The 14,357-nt window shown below is 37.4% G+C and overlaps 1 protein-coding gene across 3 annotated transcripts in view; it reads right to left on the bottom strand.

Moving 5' to 3' along the window:
- LOC110843486 (uncharacterized protein CG43867) overlaps window positions 1-14,357 on the bottom strand; it is a 98,487-nt gene that overhangs the window by 75,927 nt on the left and 8,203 nt on the right. For all 3 annotated transcript variants that reach the window (XM_022089452.2, XM_035847839.1, XM_035847838.1), the window contains exons 2-4: window positions 12,108-13,293; window positions 11,881-12,009; window positions 11,004-11,734 (exon numbers count right to left, since the gene is read on the bottom strand). In XM_022089452.2, the coding sequence (XP_021945144.1) occupies window positions 11,004-11,734; window positions 11,881-12,009; window positions 12,108-12,876 (1,629 nt within the window). In that variant the 5' untranslated portion in view covers window positions 12,877-13,293. The remainder of the gene's footprint in view (window positions 1-11,003; window positions 11,735-11,880; window positions 12,010-12,107; window positions 13,294-14,357) is intronic.

Genomic DNA, 14,357 nt, shown 5'->3' with positions numbered 1-14,357 from the left:
GATTTCTTGGAGAAATTCGAGCTGCATGGACCAAAATCGGGCAGTTAGTAAGGTTGGAAAACGTACGTATGCAAAACTATGTGGTGAAAATCCTCTTGTCAAAATATTCGATCAATCAAAGTCCATCTTTAATCTGTTTTCACAGTAGCTTTAAGTAATGAACGGTTTCACTTGTCATTCCAACCAAGCAACCAACCGTGCTTACATGTTTTGTCGAGTTTAACATGCTAAGTTTAAGACATTAAGTACTTTGACTTCAAACTTTGACCATGCAACGACTTGTTGTCTTCATGCTGTAAATTAAATTTTACCAAATTAAATTTCTAGTTTAATTTAATCTCATTTTAGCTGAGATTGCACAACTTTATGGTGCCACATAGTTAATGTATGAGATATACACAGATTTGAGTTACGTATGAACCTGTGAACAACGTAAAACACTTCTGGCGTTATTAATTCAGAAAAGTTCTTATTTGCACAAATCTCGACAACGAAATCCGTTTTTTTACTCTGATGGTTAATTCATGGTACAATTGTTTGCTTTCACCTTTTGTCTCCAGGCTCGAGACATATGCATAAGTTATCACTTGAGCGCTTGACTTGCTGCCTATGCTGACTGATAGTGAGTGAACGTGATTATTATTAAAGATTGAAGGGAGTGAGGCGTAGCGTGAATAATGTCTCAAATTTGGAATGTCTCTGCTCTCTTGTCAATTTACTCTCCTTCTCGTTAAATACCTCGTTGAAGTCTGCTTTCAATGAACGTCGTTTACAGGATAAGCCTATCAACCTGCTTCTAAATACTACTAACTCCCTCACACATATTTATCTATGAACATAAGCCTAGCGAACGCATTAAAATAACAAGATGCCTTTTTTTGAAATTTTTTAGTTTTGCAAAGCATTACTGTACAAGGTTATTTCAATTTCAATTTCAAAAGTTATGTGGAAAATTATGTTACTCAAAATTCAACGTAACTTAACCCAGAACTAATCAAATGTTTATTTCCATCGTTGCGTCGTAAATACGTTCCCTCCAATCCAAAAGTTTCTCAAACTAATTTTAATTTCCACTCGATCTCAGCCAAATTTTCTGTTTGATTAGATTGATTGGAAGACTTGAACAGAATTTATTTGAGACTTCCTTTCCCCTGAACGACGCAAATTTTGTCAGAAGCTCTCATAATGAGATTGTGAGAATTGTGACGAAGGAAATTTGTGCTAATGTATTCACTCGATGTGCCACATTTCCAACTCCAGAATGAAATAATCTAAGAATGGAACAGTGAAATACATCGGCAAATCAAGAAACTCGTCTTCGACTAGACTTTACCAAAAAATTGCGTTAGGTGTCCTATAATCTTAGAAAACGCATATGCTATAGTAGTAAAAATAAATTATACGTATTCGAAATCTCATCTTGGCAGATCACTGGCTAATATGTCCTGACTGCATTGACGTTAAATTGAGCAGTGTGACGACTTTTGGTGCCAACTATTTTTATGAATGAGAATTTTATTTATCCACGTTAGCTTTCAATCATGACACTCGTGATACTTTCCAGTTCGAACGAGAGCTTGTGGAACCGTCATGTCCGTCTGACTGTCTGTCTGTCTGTTTGTCTGTCTATTTGAACAGGTCGTGGCTTAAACCTTAACTAGTTGACTCGAAATTTGGAACGTAGTACACTACATACAAATTACATATATGGGGAAATTGGTGCACAATAAAGAAATGAGCTTTAGTGGTCATGGGATCCCGATAGGATGAGAAGTTGAGAGATGAAACGACTGGCTCGGGCATATGAAGGTTACCCCGCAGGTTTTTTATTTGAAATCAGAAAATCGGACCTCAAAATAGAAGCAGGGGCAAAGAAACAGAGTGTGTCGGTAACATACATTAGCACAAGACTTGACGTGTGCTAGATATCCGACTATATGCAAAATGGATTAAACTCGAACAGAGTTGTTACTCCCAACTTTGATCAGGTTGTATTTAGCCTTTTGCAGGAATAAAATAAGCAGACTCCCCTCTACATGTGTCCGGAGATGTACATATGTATGTAATATGTAGGGAAATCGCCCACGTGGAATGTAATAACATTACATTGGAACACGCAGTTTGAGTCAAAATTTGAATGAAACGATAATTTCATTCAAATTTTGACTCAAAGCGCTAGGATGATATCTTGCTTCCCGACTTCATGAAAAATGGAACTGCGGTATTTTTAGTCTATTTTAATATCGTCCGAGGTAAAGGCTACAATTTCGTCTCAACATTTGCAAATGATGCAGCTTGGATCTAGACCAGCTCAAGATTTATAAGTGATAAGTGTACTGAAATGTACTTTAATGATTTGGAAACGGTTTTGGTTTTACTGGCATTTTTAGGTTGCACTACATACTTAACCTGAAAGAACATTTGTCTCGAGCGGCGTGAAAAATTGTGCCAATTATTTACAAACGCTTTTTCTATTCACTATTCATCAACAACTAGAACTTAATGAATCCTGCGTCACATTCCTTGGTAAAATCCATCCACTCAACTTTTGTACCACGACATTTTAGCGTTAACGTTTTAACCAGCCAGAATTGTGTAAAGGAAATGGAATCACATAAGCACAGAAGAGTTGAGTAAAACACAAGTAGCACTTGACATGGTTGGTTGAGTGTATCAAATAGCATGTTATTTTTGATGGGATCAGATGTAATTCGGATTTCGACTTCCTATTGTTCTTGTTTCATGCAATAAAATTTCCTCGCACAGAGGAAACAGGGAAAAACTAAATCAGAGCTAACTAAAACACAACAAATGCAATTTGATTTCGCTGACTTGAAACATTTCACAAAGCGAAATCGAAATATTGGGTCGGTAGAATGTGTAGATTCGTATCAAAGAATTTGAGATCGATGAAGGCAACTCATAATAAAGGTAATAAAAGCTGCAATCTGCGTCTTCCAATCAGCAATTCAATTCTGTATTCAACAACTCTGGAATAATCTTGTACACACAAACGGAGATTTCACAGTCAACACTTCTCAGCCTTTCTGTGTGAAGTAACTTGGCATATAATGGCAAATTATCAAGAGCTTGCGACAGTGCATGAAGCAAATGCTTGCATGTAAATACATGAAATATCTTTTGTGTGTAATTATGAAAACACCAATTGCTCGTATTTCTTGAAACTCTGGTCACAAAAGTCACAATCAAGATGCGGCTCGAATTCAAATTGCGTCAACAGAAATACGTAGAATAATATTTATACAACGTGCTTGAAGGTAATTGAACGACCAGAAATAAAATGGGAGCATGCATACTGACTGAATTTGTAATGGAAATATGTGTATGTTCAAGCAGTGTTGTGTAAAAGTTGAGTAATGCAATGAGTCTCCAGCCAAGATTTTGAGAAAGTTCAAAGGAAAAGTACATACACTAAATGGAAATCATGTATGTAACATTATGCAGCTCCTCTGAATATCAGAGTAAATGTTTGTCTATCACTTGAGAATATTAAACCAGTCGAAAAAAATGTTTATCAGAAAGCCTCTGCCAACCAGGCTATGATTGCACAGCAAACTCCCAACACCTCCAGAGTGACAGTGGCATGAACGACAATCAATAAAATGCAGAAGACGAGAAGAAGCACTGGAGACAAGAGTGAGCTAAACTGGAGGAAAGTGCAATCCTATTACTCAAGGTGCGGTGGAGAGGACGTGGAGAAAGTAAATACATTCCACACACTTCAGCTCAAACACGCTCATCCGCTTGTCTCCTTTTCACTCAACCGTCCAATATTTGATGGGGATGAGGAAATATCGAGTGTCGATGTCAAATGCCGAGGGTACACTCTCAGTCTCCCAATTCGAAGTAGCTACACAACACGTGCGAGTACAAAGTAATGTCCGCAGCAAAGTTAAAGTATACATGTCTGCCATACGCAGACAACTCGTGGTCTTTCCCTTATTGATCTACTTGATGTTATACAACTTTAAAATGAGGTGATAATCGAATGTCTCGAACTCACTCTTGTGAAGATTTTAAAGTCAGTCTATTTCAAAACGAATTAAAAATAGTGAATACAAACTACGATGGTTTCTAGCCTCACGCCAGATAAGAGTATGAACTAACAGACCGGAATAGTAATTAAAATGGGAAGAAATGAAGGCGAGTCTTCCAACTCCATCCGTCTTAAATATTTTCTCGACGGTCAAAACAAAGAGATGATGACAGCGTATATCTCACGCAGTCTGCAAAACTGAACCTCTCAGTGAACCTTTATCTTCAAGGACCAAGTTCATCGTTGCATTAAATTTCTCTCAATATACAATCACCATCGCACAATAAGCAGCCAGTGAAGAAGAAATTTGAGTTTACAGAGAAGCTTAACTTCAAGATTGAATAGTTGAATAAACTCAACAAAAAGAGGGCTTAGCATCTTCTCGGCTTGGAGTGGATGGAACTTTCGGAGGACGATTCTTTTGTTGTACTTTTCCAGTTGAATACTTCCTCCCCTTCCAGGTCCATCCAAGCCTCGTGTGTATTTCCAGCCCAGTCAACCAGCAGTTCATTTTAAACAGGAAAATCAAAGTGCTTGCTTTTACCTTCAATTCAAACACTACATAAATATATAGCAATAATTCAAAATTCTGCGAATTTGTATGATAAAATCATTTGATTTTCAAAATAATGTCAACTTATATTTCAAGTTGAGGGTCTATAAAATATTAAATTTAGTTGAACGAACTCGGGAATGTTGCTTGTTTAATTTCAGGCTGATAAGTTAAGCTACTGCTACGAATCAGGGGAAGTTTATGCAGATAAACCGCACAGTTGTCAAGAATAGCTTTAAAGTAATTAAGAAAGGTCACTAATCAGTTGAGTGTATACCCCTTCTCGCATTCCCTGGTTGCCACTTAGACGAATAATCTACCACAACAACCCCTCCTCCACTCCACGCAAGGAATATTCAAGATTTGAGACTTCCTCGTGGCCACTAAATAGTAAAAGTATCTCGAAAGTGAAAACTTTGCTGGCTGTCATGATTAACTATAAAAGCCATTTGCGTAAATAATCATAACTCATCTCATCCTCTTCCCCTCCGCCAATTCACAACCGCTACCTCCCGTAGTGGGAGGTAGCGGTTGCATCTGGCCAACAACGTTACAAATGGCGAAAGATGGGTTTCGCCGTCCAAGGAAAGTTCCACTATTTTGCGATGGAAGTCTTTGTTGTCACAAAGTGAAGCACAAATGGATTCATAATTTAAATGTGGGAAGCAGTTGAATATTGTTGGCTGAACTATATATGCATTTTAGCGAATGCACATACCAAGCTGTCAAGAAAACAGATTCACGTAAATATTATAAATAATACATACTTTGTGCATGATTGGCCACAAATTCTATAAAGTCAGACATTTTTGAAAGTGCACGCAGCAAATAAATTTTAATTTTGTCAGTGTATGTTCAGTGCCTGTATAATTGTTAATTTGCAGTGGAATCATTATTCATTTCCACTTTTTTTTACCCCGAGACAGGTTTTCATGGTGTCCCGTTCCAAATCTGAGAAGGGGAAGAGAAACAGCATGCGGGGGGAAAAGCTGGAATCAAACCGAATTAACCTGGCCAATCCAGGGAAAATGGATGAGACGGGGATATGCTATAAAAATGCGGAAGCTCGTAAATAAAAGGCCGAGACATGTATCAACGACAACGAAGGGGAGGACGACTCGGTGGGTAAAGTTAAGAAGAAGGAAGTTTTGGTTGCTTTATTCTATTGTATCAGCCATTATTCACGCCATTAGGAAGCTAGTTGAACTCCAGGAATCGGTCCCATGATATCTGAAGACATTTGAGTTACATTCACCCAACATCACTCTCTTGGTACCTTCTTAATCCCTCAACTACTAGAAGACAATGATAAACTACCAATCCGAAAAAACTTTATCTTCCGCCACGCACCAGGGTAAGGCTCCAGTGAAGGCTGAAATATTGCCCCTGTTCGAGTGACAATTTCCACTTCTGACATATTGTTGTGCATCATCTACTTCCCGATGCATTTAATAGACGTAAGTGCACGGTGAGATGCATCGAGCCCAAATTCCATACAAACGTGTATGTCATACGTAGTGGTTTCGGAAGGTATGCATAAGTGAAAGTGGGGACAAAAATTATGGAGCTATGCTTGTCTGTAAATATACAACCAGACGAGAAAGTGTAAATGACAGGGGCAAAATTACATCATTTGGTTTGATATTCCTCTGAAAAAACAACGAAGAATTAAGTAATGAAAATTTTCAATTTCGTTCAAGTATTTAGATACGGCTGTTGTGTTATTTGGTTGAGTGCAGGAAGACAAGTGGGAACAATCACGGAAAGAGATGAACAAATATGAGAGAGTTGACATGAAGGAGCGAAGGTTTTTTTTCTCTCTGAGAGTGATATGAATTCAGGATGCAGCATTTTAGAAAAACATGTTCTCATTCAATGATAATCTGACGTTGACTGAACTCTTATGTATTCTTTACGCAAATATGTATGCACTCCTGAGCACTATATGTGGCGAACGTATATCGCTTAAAAATAGACAGTGGTGAGCGCCCACTCTTTGTAAAGTTGAACCTTCTTATTATGAAACTTTACAATCACTAACAAACCGGGAGCAAAGTATATTTTGAATGGTGAAAAGAAAGTTTCAGAAAAATCATGCTGGTTAGTCGTTAGGGGAGAACTCTGCTCTATATTTACTCAGCTACCCACCGCTGTGGAATAGAATTAACAATGATGGTAATGGATTTGTAACAAGGGTCGTGAGGTGAATCGACTCAACTATTATTGTTCTCTCGTTGGATAAGAAAAACCGTGGTGGTTAAATCATCGTCATTTGTTCGATAAAAAAACGGTTTAAATTTTATCAAATTCTAAGCACATTTTGAAAAGACGTGCGTCATAAATGAGCAGCAAGTTCTATAGGATATTTTTATATGTAACGTACGTACATATGCGGTCATGCTTAGGAATCAGTGGTTATGAGACATTTATGTGTCACTGTTCTTTTTTAAAGTTTTGCAAAGTATGGCGGAGCTCAAATCAATCCTTCCGTCCGGGAGGAGAGGAAATGCAAACATTGGGAAAAGGTCATTCTCTTCATCGATGAATAATTTAAAGAGTGAGACGTAAAAGGAATAAAACATGGACTTGATTGATGTTGGACAGTAACAGCACACTTATCATGCAGAATTCTGGATAGAAACACCACGCAGTCCTCCAGCAGCAGAGTGAAAGTGAATTGCAGATCCAACTCAAAACTCATGCTCATTAGAACCAGGTACTTTTCATATTCTTTCTCTATCCCACTTTCTCTCGCTTTGCGTAATTGGGTGCTTGTGCAGCCATTTTTACATGAAGGCAGTGTGTCCTTAATGGAGCCAATTTATGAAACCAGACATATGCATTCATGGCATTTCCATGCATATTTACGTAGCAGTGAATATTTAGAATCATAATTTTCAATTTACTTTGATCACCAAATTAAAGTAGACGAAAAATTCGTTTATCACATAACTACAACATAAACTAAAAACAGCTACGATAATCTGATAATTCAATCATATCTAAATTTGGATGGTTTGAGTGGAGTAGTCGAGTGGTGAAAGTTGGTAGTCGAATTTAACTTCTAGTTAATTGAGCGGAAATTACAAGATGACTAAAAATAGTCGACCCCATGGTTTTCCTTTCATCTAGATTATACATAGACTTCTTGTAGAGTTATATAACAAACTTATCTACCTCTGGTCTGTCCTTTCACCTGTATTTCATAACAATTCTCAGGTTATGTAACTCCACTTGATCGTAACGTGCTGATAAATTTGTTACTTAACAGACCATAGGCACCTGATTTTATACCTTTCTTTGAATTGGAAAATCACGATTCCTTTGAGGCTTGTGTTGTTCCAGTTATAAACACTAAGGAGTTCCAACTTTGTAAAAAAATCGCTTTTTTGGCTCTTTCACAAAACGCTTTTTTCTCAATTCCGCATGTGATTTCGAAATTTTTTCCAATATTTTTGCTTAAAAATAAAATCAAGGTTAAGATAATTTTATTTTTGGACCAAAAGAGTGAAAAAAGAACGAAATTGCATCGCAATTGACAAAAAAGCGTTTTGAGAAAAGAGCGAAAAAAGCGATTTTTTTACAAAGTTGGGAGTCCCTACTATACACAGAAACACTTGGCTTGTTTTGTCTGATTACAAATTTACAAATAAAATGTAATATTTTTGATTCTAATTCTTAACGTTTTTGACTAGATTTAGACCTCATAGTGCCATTTTACTTCACACCAGTTGGAAGATATTTTTTATGTGCTTACTGCACTAACAGAGTATTCCAACATCCGCATTAATAAATTTTCATCCTAAATTACGATCCTGTTGAGTGAGAGATAGCAAATGTACCTGCTCAGATATGCGTTTTGTTTTTCACAACGGCTGGTATGCACAAATAAGCTTCAAATCTGCATAATAAATATTACTGTGCAAACATTTTCGGTGACATTAATGACATTAAAAGGGATATATTTTACCATGTATATATATGTGCATAGTGAGATACACAACATTTCCACCCACACAGAATTATGGTATTTTTGTATTTTACTGCACTTAATCATATTCAACTGTTAACAATCTCCCGGTTTCATAAAGTATAAAAGTCAACATCTAAATTATAGCAAGCATGCAAAGTGAAAGTCATATCGCACATTCAAATGTGATATTCTTCCCCATTATACACTAGAAACCAATATAAAACTTCATTAGACTGCACTAATAAATCTTGCCTTAATGTGTGGCTGCTGCTATAAAGATATATTTCGAAAACTCCTATCTAAAGGATATATCATCATACTTTCAATAAGAAATAAAAATACACAATGGTAGAAAATCTCTATTAATGCGCTCGGCAAAAGCTGAATTGTCACGAATTTTTGTTCTCAGAATAGTCGCAACCCTTAAATGATAAGCATTTTAAGACAAGATCACGCATTAAAGAGGAAAAAAGTTGACGGATGATGAAGAGAAAGTTCCAGATACTTCAACTTTGGTACAAAATTGTTCCGGGTCATTATTTTCCAAAGGCACAAAAAGTCTGTAGGATAAGTGCAATCATATAGAACCTTGTTGTCTAATAAGAACGCTTGTACAGAGACAAAAAGGTTTTTTAAAGTTGAGACAAGAAAAGTCATTCTGGATCACTACACGATAAAATAGAACTAACTTTCTTAAATGAAACTACAAAAAATGAAACCGATAGAACGGCGAGGTAAAAAAAACAATTCCATGCCATGAACTTTGTTACCGAAAGCGTAACAAGCATTGGAGAAGCTCTATAGTCCGCAACGACTTGGTTTTTTAACGGATCATTAGACAAATGATAGTTTGAAGATCCAGTGGTGGAATTGGAGATGAGATCAATGTGATCTATTTCGTGTAATTTAGAAACCCTTTTGTGTAAGCTAACATTTTGAAAGAAAAGTTGCGTACGAGTGCGAAATTGGGAGGTGGACAGAACGCAGATACAATACGCACAGGTTATTCCTATATCTACAAACTGTTCCAAATTCGACTGGGCGAAGCAATCATAAATTTGAATAAAATTCATACGGTGGAAAAACTTTTAAAATTAATGCCCAGAGATTACCTGCAACATATCGAATCGACAGAAAGCGATCAGAGGCACTCTTTTTTGTCGAGTGAATTGAACTTTGCGATTTGCGTTCGCTGTTTTTCACTTCATCTGTACATGCGTTATTGAGAAATACGAATACATCCTAATGCAAAAAATAAGTAAAAGTGAGGATTGCCTGAAATGGAGAAAGTGTGGAATTGCGTAGAAACGTGTATATAAATGAGTATAGCTGTGTGGGTGTTTTTTGGTGGTGGTTTCGTATGGATAGATGAATTGGAGAATATTCTCCATCATGGGATGAAAAGTCTCTCTTGTGACCTCTTGCACAAAAGTGTCTCCAAATCTGAACACGACATCCCAAATGCCTCCTCTTCTCCTTGTCGACTGTCTTCAGCAGACACGTTGGTTGACGCTTGTATACTGCAACACAACTTTTGTTCGGTTTCTCAACTTTTTTATTTTAAGCACACTCATCCCCGTTACATTTCATACCATTCCTCGGAATCATTCCCTCTTTGACTCAACCACTAGTGACTTCTTCTCGCCACTCGGCTCTTTTTTGTATGAAACCTATATTGATTTTCCCTTTTCTGTCATTTTCACTGTTCTCGAAATGATTCATTATTTCCTCACACGTTCCACATTTCCCATTTGTATCTGTAGAAGCGCAGTCTATACTTCAGACAGCCATGGAAAGTAATCTCCGGAACAGTTTAGTTGAAAACGTCTTGTAAAAAGTTATTTTTTGTGAATTTAAATAAAATGCATATTGTGTTTAGTGTAAAATTAGTATTTACATAATGCTAACGGTTTTCTCCGATTTTATTATTTAGTACTTTATGATTTTAGCTCTAAAATGATGAAAATAAATCCTCATGAAAAATATCACAGGGAAGAAAAATAAACTATTACTGAATGAGATTCTATTTGAATCTCGATTTGGCAAATTTGATGCTATGCTATGAAAGAATAACTTGTACTCACAAATTTGGTATTTTTCCACTGCTTCTCTCGAAAAGCTTCATCAGTTGTATTTAACAAAAGCTCGATTTTGAAAACATTTAGTGAGTTAAGAATGAACCTACAGTCGCACAAACTTGGACTTTTAGAATAACTTATGCTTAGGATTAGATGCCGAGGCGATATGATATGGCAATGAGTAGATTGATGTATACCAATGTCTGCATATATATATGAATTTATCTTTTTCCATTCCGTAAACATAATAATTGTTTTTCAGATGGAATCAACGAGATACAAAGTAGCAAGTTTCAAAGCAGAGCAATAAAAACATTTAATGAAATTTAAGAAATTACTGACCTTGTCACGCAGCATTATTCTGGCACGTGTCGCTTGTTGCCCAAATCTTTTTAAAGCCAATTCTAACTCCAGGATCCTTGAAGATGGTGACATTTCTTGCCAATCCCGACTGCTGACAAGGGGTCCAGATTCCCGGAAGACATTGAGAGCTGCCACAATTGAATCCCCAGATGCTTCCCCCGCACTACCAATACTTTCTTTGGACGTTGATGGAACAGCAGGCAGGTCAATAATATTTCCAAATTCAAGTCCAGCAGTGAAAATTTCCAGTTCCAAACCAATATCCAGCAGAATATTCCCAGTTCTGCGATCACTACTACCACCACAAGCAGCAGCTACACTCGAGGTTTGAGTCGTTTCATTTTGAATCTGATTTTCTGAAAAATTCAAGTCTCTCATATTTGTGGCGAGAGGACCACTCTGACCACCTGCGATACTAGTCGATGGGTTATCATAAATGTCCTGTCTGTTTGGAGTGGTCTCTCTTTCCAGCATTCCCCGGAAGAATTCTGCCCTCCGATGGTGGTGAGCTTCATTAATTCCGAAAAGTCCACTCCTTTTAACCGGACATCTTTCTCTGTCACGGTGATCATCAATATTGAACACTTTTGCACTGCTTTCTCCACCACAACTTTCCCCTCCCCTGCTCAAACCGTGCGTGGTTGAAGAACATTTAGCATCATAGTCAAATTGAAACTCAAAATTATCTCCGGGACCAGTTGGCGTTGTTTCTGAAATTGGTACAAATTGAAATTTTGACTTATCGCATGAACATGTGCATGCAAACTACATATATTTCGTGTATTGAATTACTCCGAAATAAGAGATTTTATAACAAATTTTAGCTAGTATTTCTCATTAATAAATAAGATTTTACCATCGTGACTTCCCATCGTTCCCGCAAAGGACCCCGTGTTGAGATAAATTGGAGAGTTGAGTGCTTCCGCAGAAGCCAAACAGTGCTCTGAGAATCTTGACAGCGATTCGAAAACCTCTGAAAGCGTACCTAAATTATAATGACAAAAAATTGTCAGTAAAACCTTTGGTGAGCGGACTTTTACTTTTTCTATCCGGTGCTATTTTTTGTGTGTGAAAGACACTTACCAGCACAGGAGGATTCACTCGTGTCTTCATTACTCACTACGCTACTAAGGCTGAGACTAGTTTGACTATGACTTGTGCGTGGCATTCGTTGCTCTAGTTCATGCTGCTGATCTGCAAAGTCTGCAAGAATATCTTGAAACTCGGCGTCTTGTTGACGATGTAAATCCTCCAACGAATCGTGTTCCATCATCCCACTCATTCCACTTGCACTCGAACTGGCACTATGACTTTGACTGACGCTGTTCTCATCGTCCACAAAGTCCTCGTCCACAACTCCGAAATGCATGTGATTTAGGCCAATTAAGTGATTCATATCGAGAAAGGTGGGGTTTGTCATTGAGTTTCGACTGCTGCTGTTAAGATGTGATAGCGACGTCCTTCGCGATGATCCTGCAACGCAACCTGCTCCTCCTGAAGATAAACTGTAGGCCGCAGAAATTTCATGAATGCTTGATGAGCGACTCGCTCTGTCCGTATTTTGCTCTTCTTCTTTTATTGTAAGATCAGGACATAGGTTTATTGCTTTAATTGGGCTAGAACCGTGTGGAGGGGTTCTGGAAGTCGATGCAAGCAGAGCAGATGATGGACCACCACTCGTCATTGTTCCTGGCGAAAATTCAATGCAGGAACGAATCTGTCCCCGTGAAGGATGAACCCTGGGCCAGGTGCGAATTGGTTCTTGAATCTGAGAATTTGACAACTTGGAAGCATCTTCCGAGACCGTGGTCTCTTTTATTGCGTTTGGATTTAATTTTTTAGAGGTTGACATAATGTCAGGAGAAACTTGAGCTTATTCGATTTCTAAAAAGGTAAATTGCAATCAGGCAGCAGATAAAGTAGTAAATTGCATATTCTTGGTTTCGGCCGATGTGGATATGCTGATGTAATTTGATATATACAAATGTTCATACGTTGGTTTGTGATGGGTTGAGATTTCATTAACTTGCATCCATTTTTTGGCACAGTTCAGCTTACTTGCACGGTAGCGAATTTGCTCACTTTGTAACTAATGTTGTTCGAAATGATTTGCGAGTGAATATGTAAACGAAGAGTCATTTGATGATTGAGCGAAGAATGTATGTTCATGTTTTGTACTCAAATTATACAGGCGTATAAATAAGCTGAAGAAGTGAGAACGACATTTTTTCGTTACGAGACCCGTCGTAAATCCTGATCTTCACCGAACCTGGAAATATTAACAAAAAATCGTCATCTGCAAATTCACTAAATTCTGGAAAACATGACATAAATATCCCAATTTATCAATGTGGTAAATTTCTGCCTCACTGACTCACAATTTGTGAACACATGAAAGCATTCTGCGGATAGTGATATACACAATTATCGTGAATTACAGAGTACGCACATTCGCAGGTGCTTTTTAACTTCATCTCCTCTTCAAAAATCGGATGTGAGGGATCAATTGCGGAACAAAAATAAACCCGGACAACATATATCCTTCAAGAAGGGGAGCTAGTTAATAAATAGGTTTATCGCCACAAAAAATCTGACTAAATTCAGTTTGACTCGAAGAAATGTACCTCGTCACTCGTAGGAGAGGAAACGCAACACACTTCAACTTATTTAGAAGTATAAAGCAATCAAAGTAAAACGTATAAGAAATGTCATGCTTTTCTTGGGAAATTTTGAGAACGAGTGAGAACCTAACCTCCCAGTAACGAATATAGTGAAGCCAATGTCACTACAGGATCCAAGGAAAGTGTCGACATTCGTTTTATTTTGGCTCGGATTCAACACAAACAAGAGACATTGGAAAAGTAAACTTTCAACTCTTCGAAAACCTCATTTGCTTCCATTCAGACCTCACATTGTGTAGTGACTAGCGACGGACGGTTAATGAAGAGGATTTAATTTTATCAGAAAGAGCAATCCTTTGACAAATATTTCTTTAATTAAAAATATACGCAGACATTGATCATGTCTCTGAATCAAGTGTGAATATAGAACGAGTTGTTCTCTTAGTATTCGACTATATTCAGATTTGCATTTTATTTACATGTAATGACTATTCTTTAAAATTTCAAGTTCTTTCAATTATCTATGCTTTGAAAACCATTGTTGGCAACAACTAGCAAAAAGTACTATCGCAAAGTGTACGAAACCAAGTAATTTACACATAAATCTCTGAACGTAAGGTGTAAGCCTTGAGTAAGTATTTAAAGAGTGGGTAAAAGGAATTGGAGATTTGCAGTAAATCCCACTGCTCCATTAGTGTCCGTCCACAATGCC

The sequence above is a fragment of the Folsomia candida genome, unplaced genomic scaffold (assembly GCF_002217175.1).
Source record: "Folsomia candida strain VU population unplaced genomic scaffold, ASM221717v1 Fcan01_Sc002, whole genome shotgun sequence".
NCBI lineage: Eukaryota > Metazoa > Arthropoda > Collembola > Entomobryomorpha > Isotomidae > Folsomia > Folsomia candida.
Note: the sequence above shows the minus strand (reverse complement) of the source record. Positions and strands in the feature narration are given on the sequence as shown.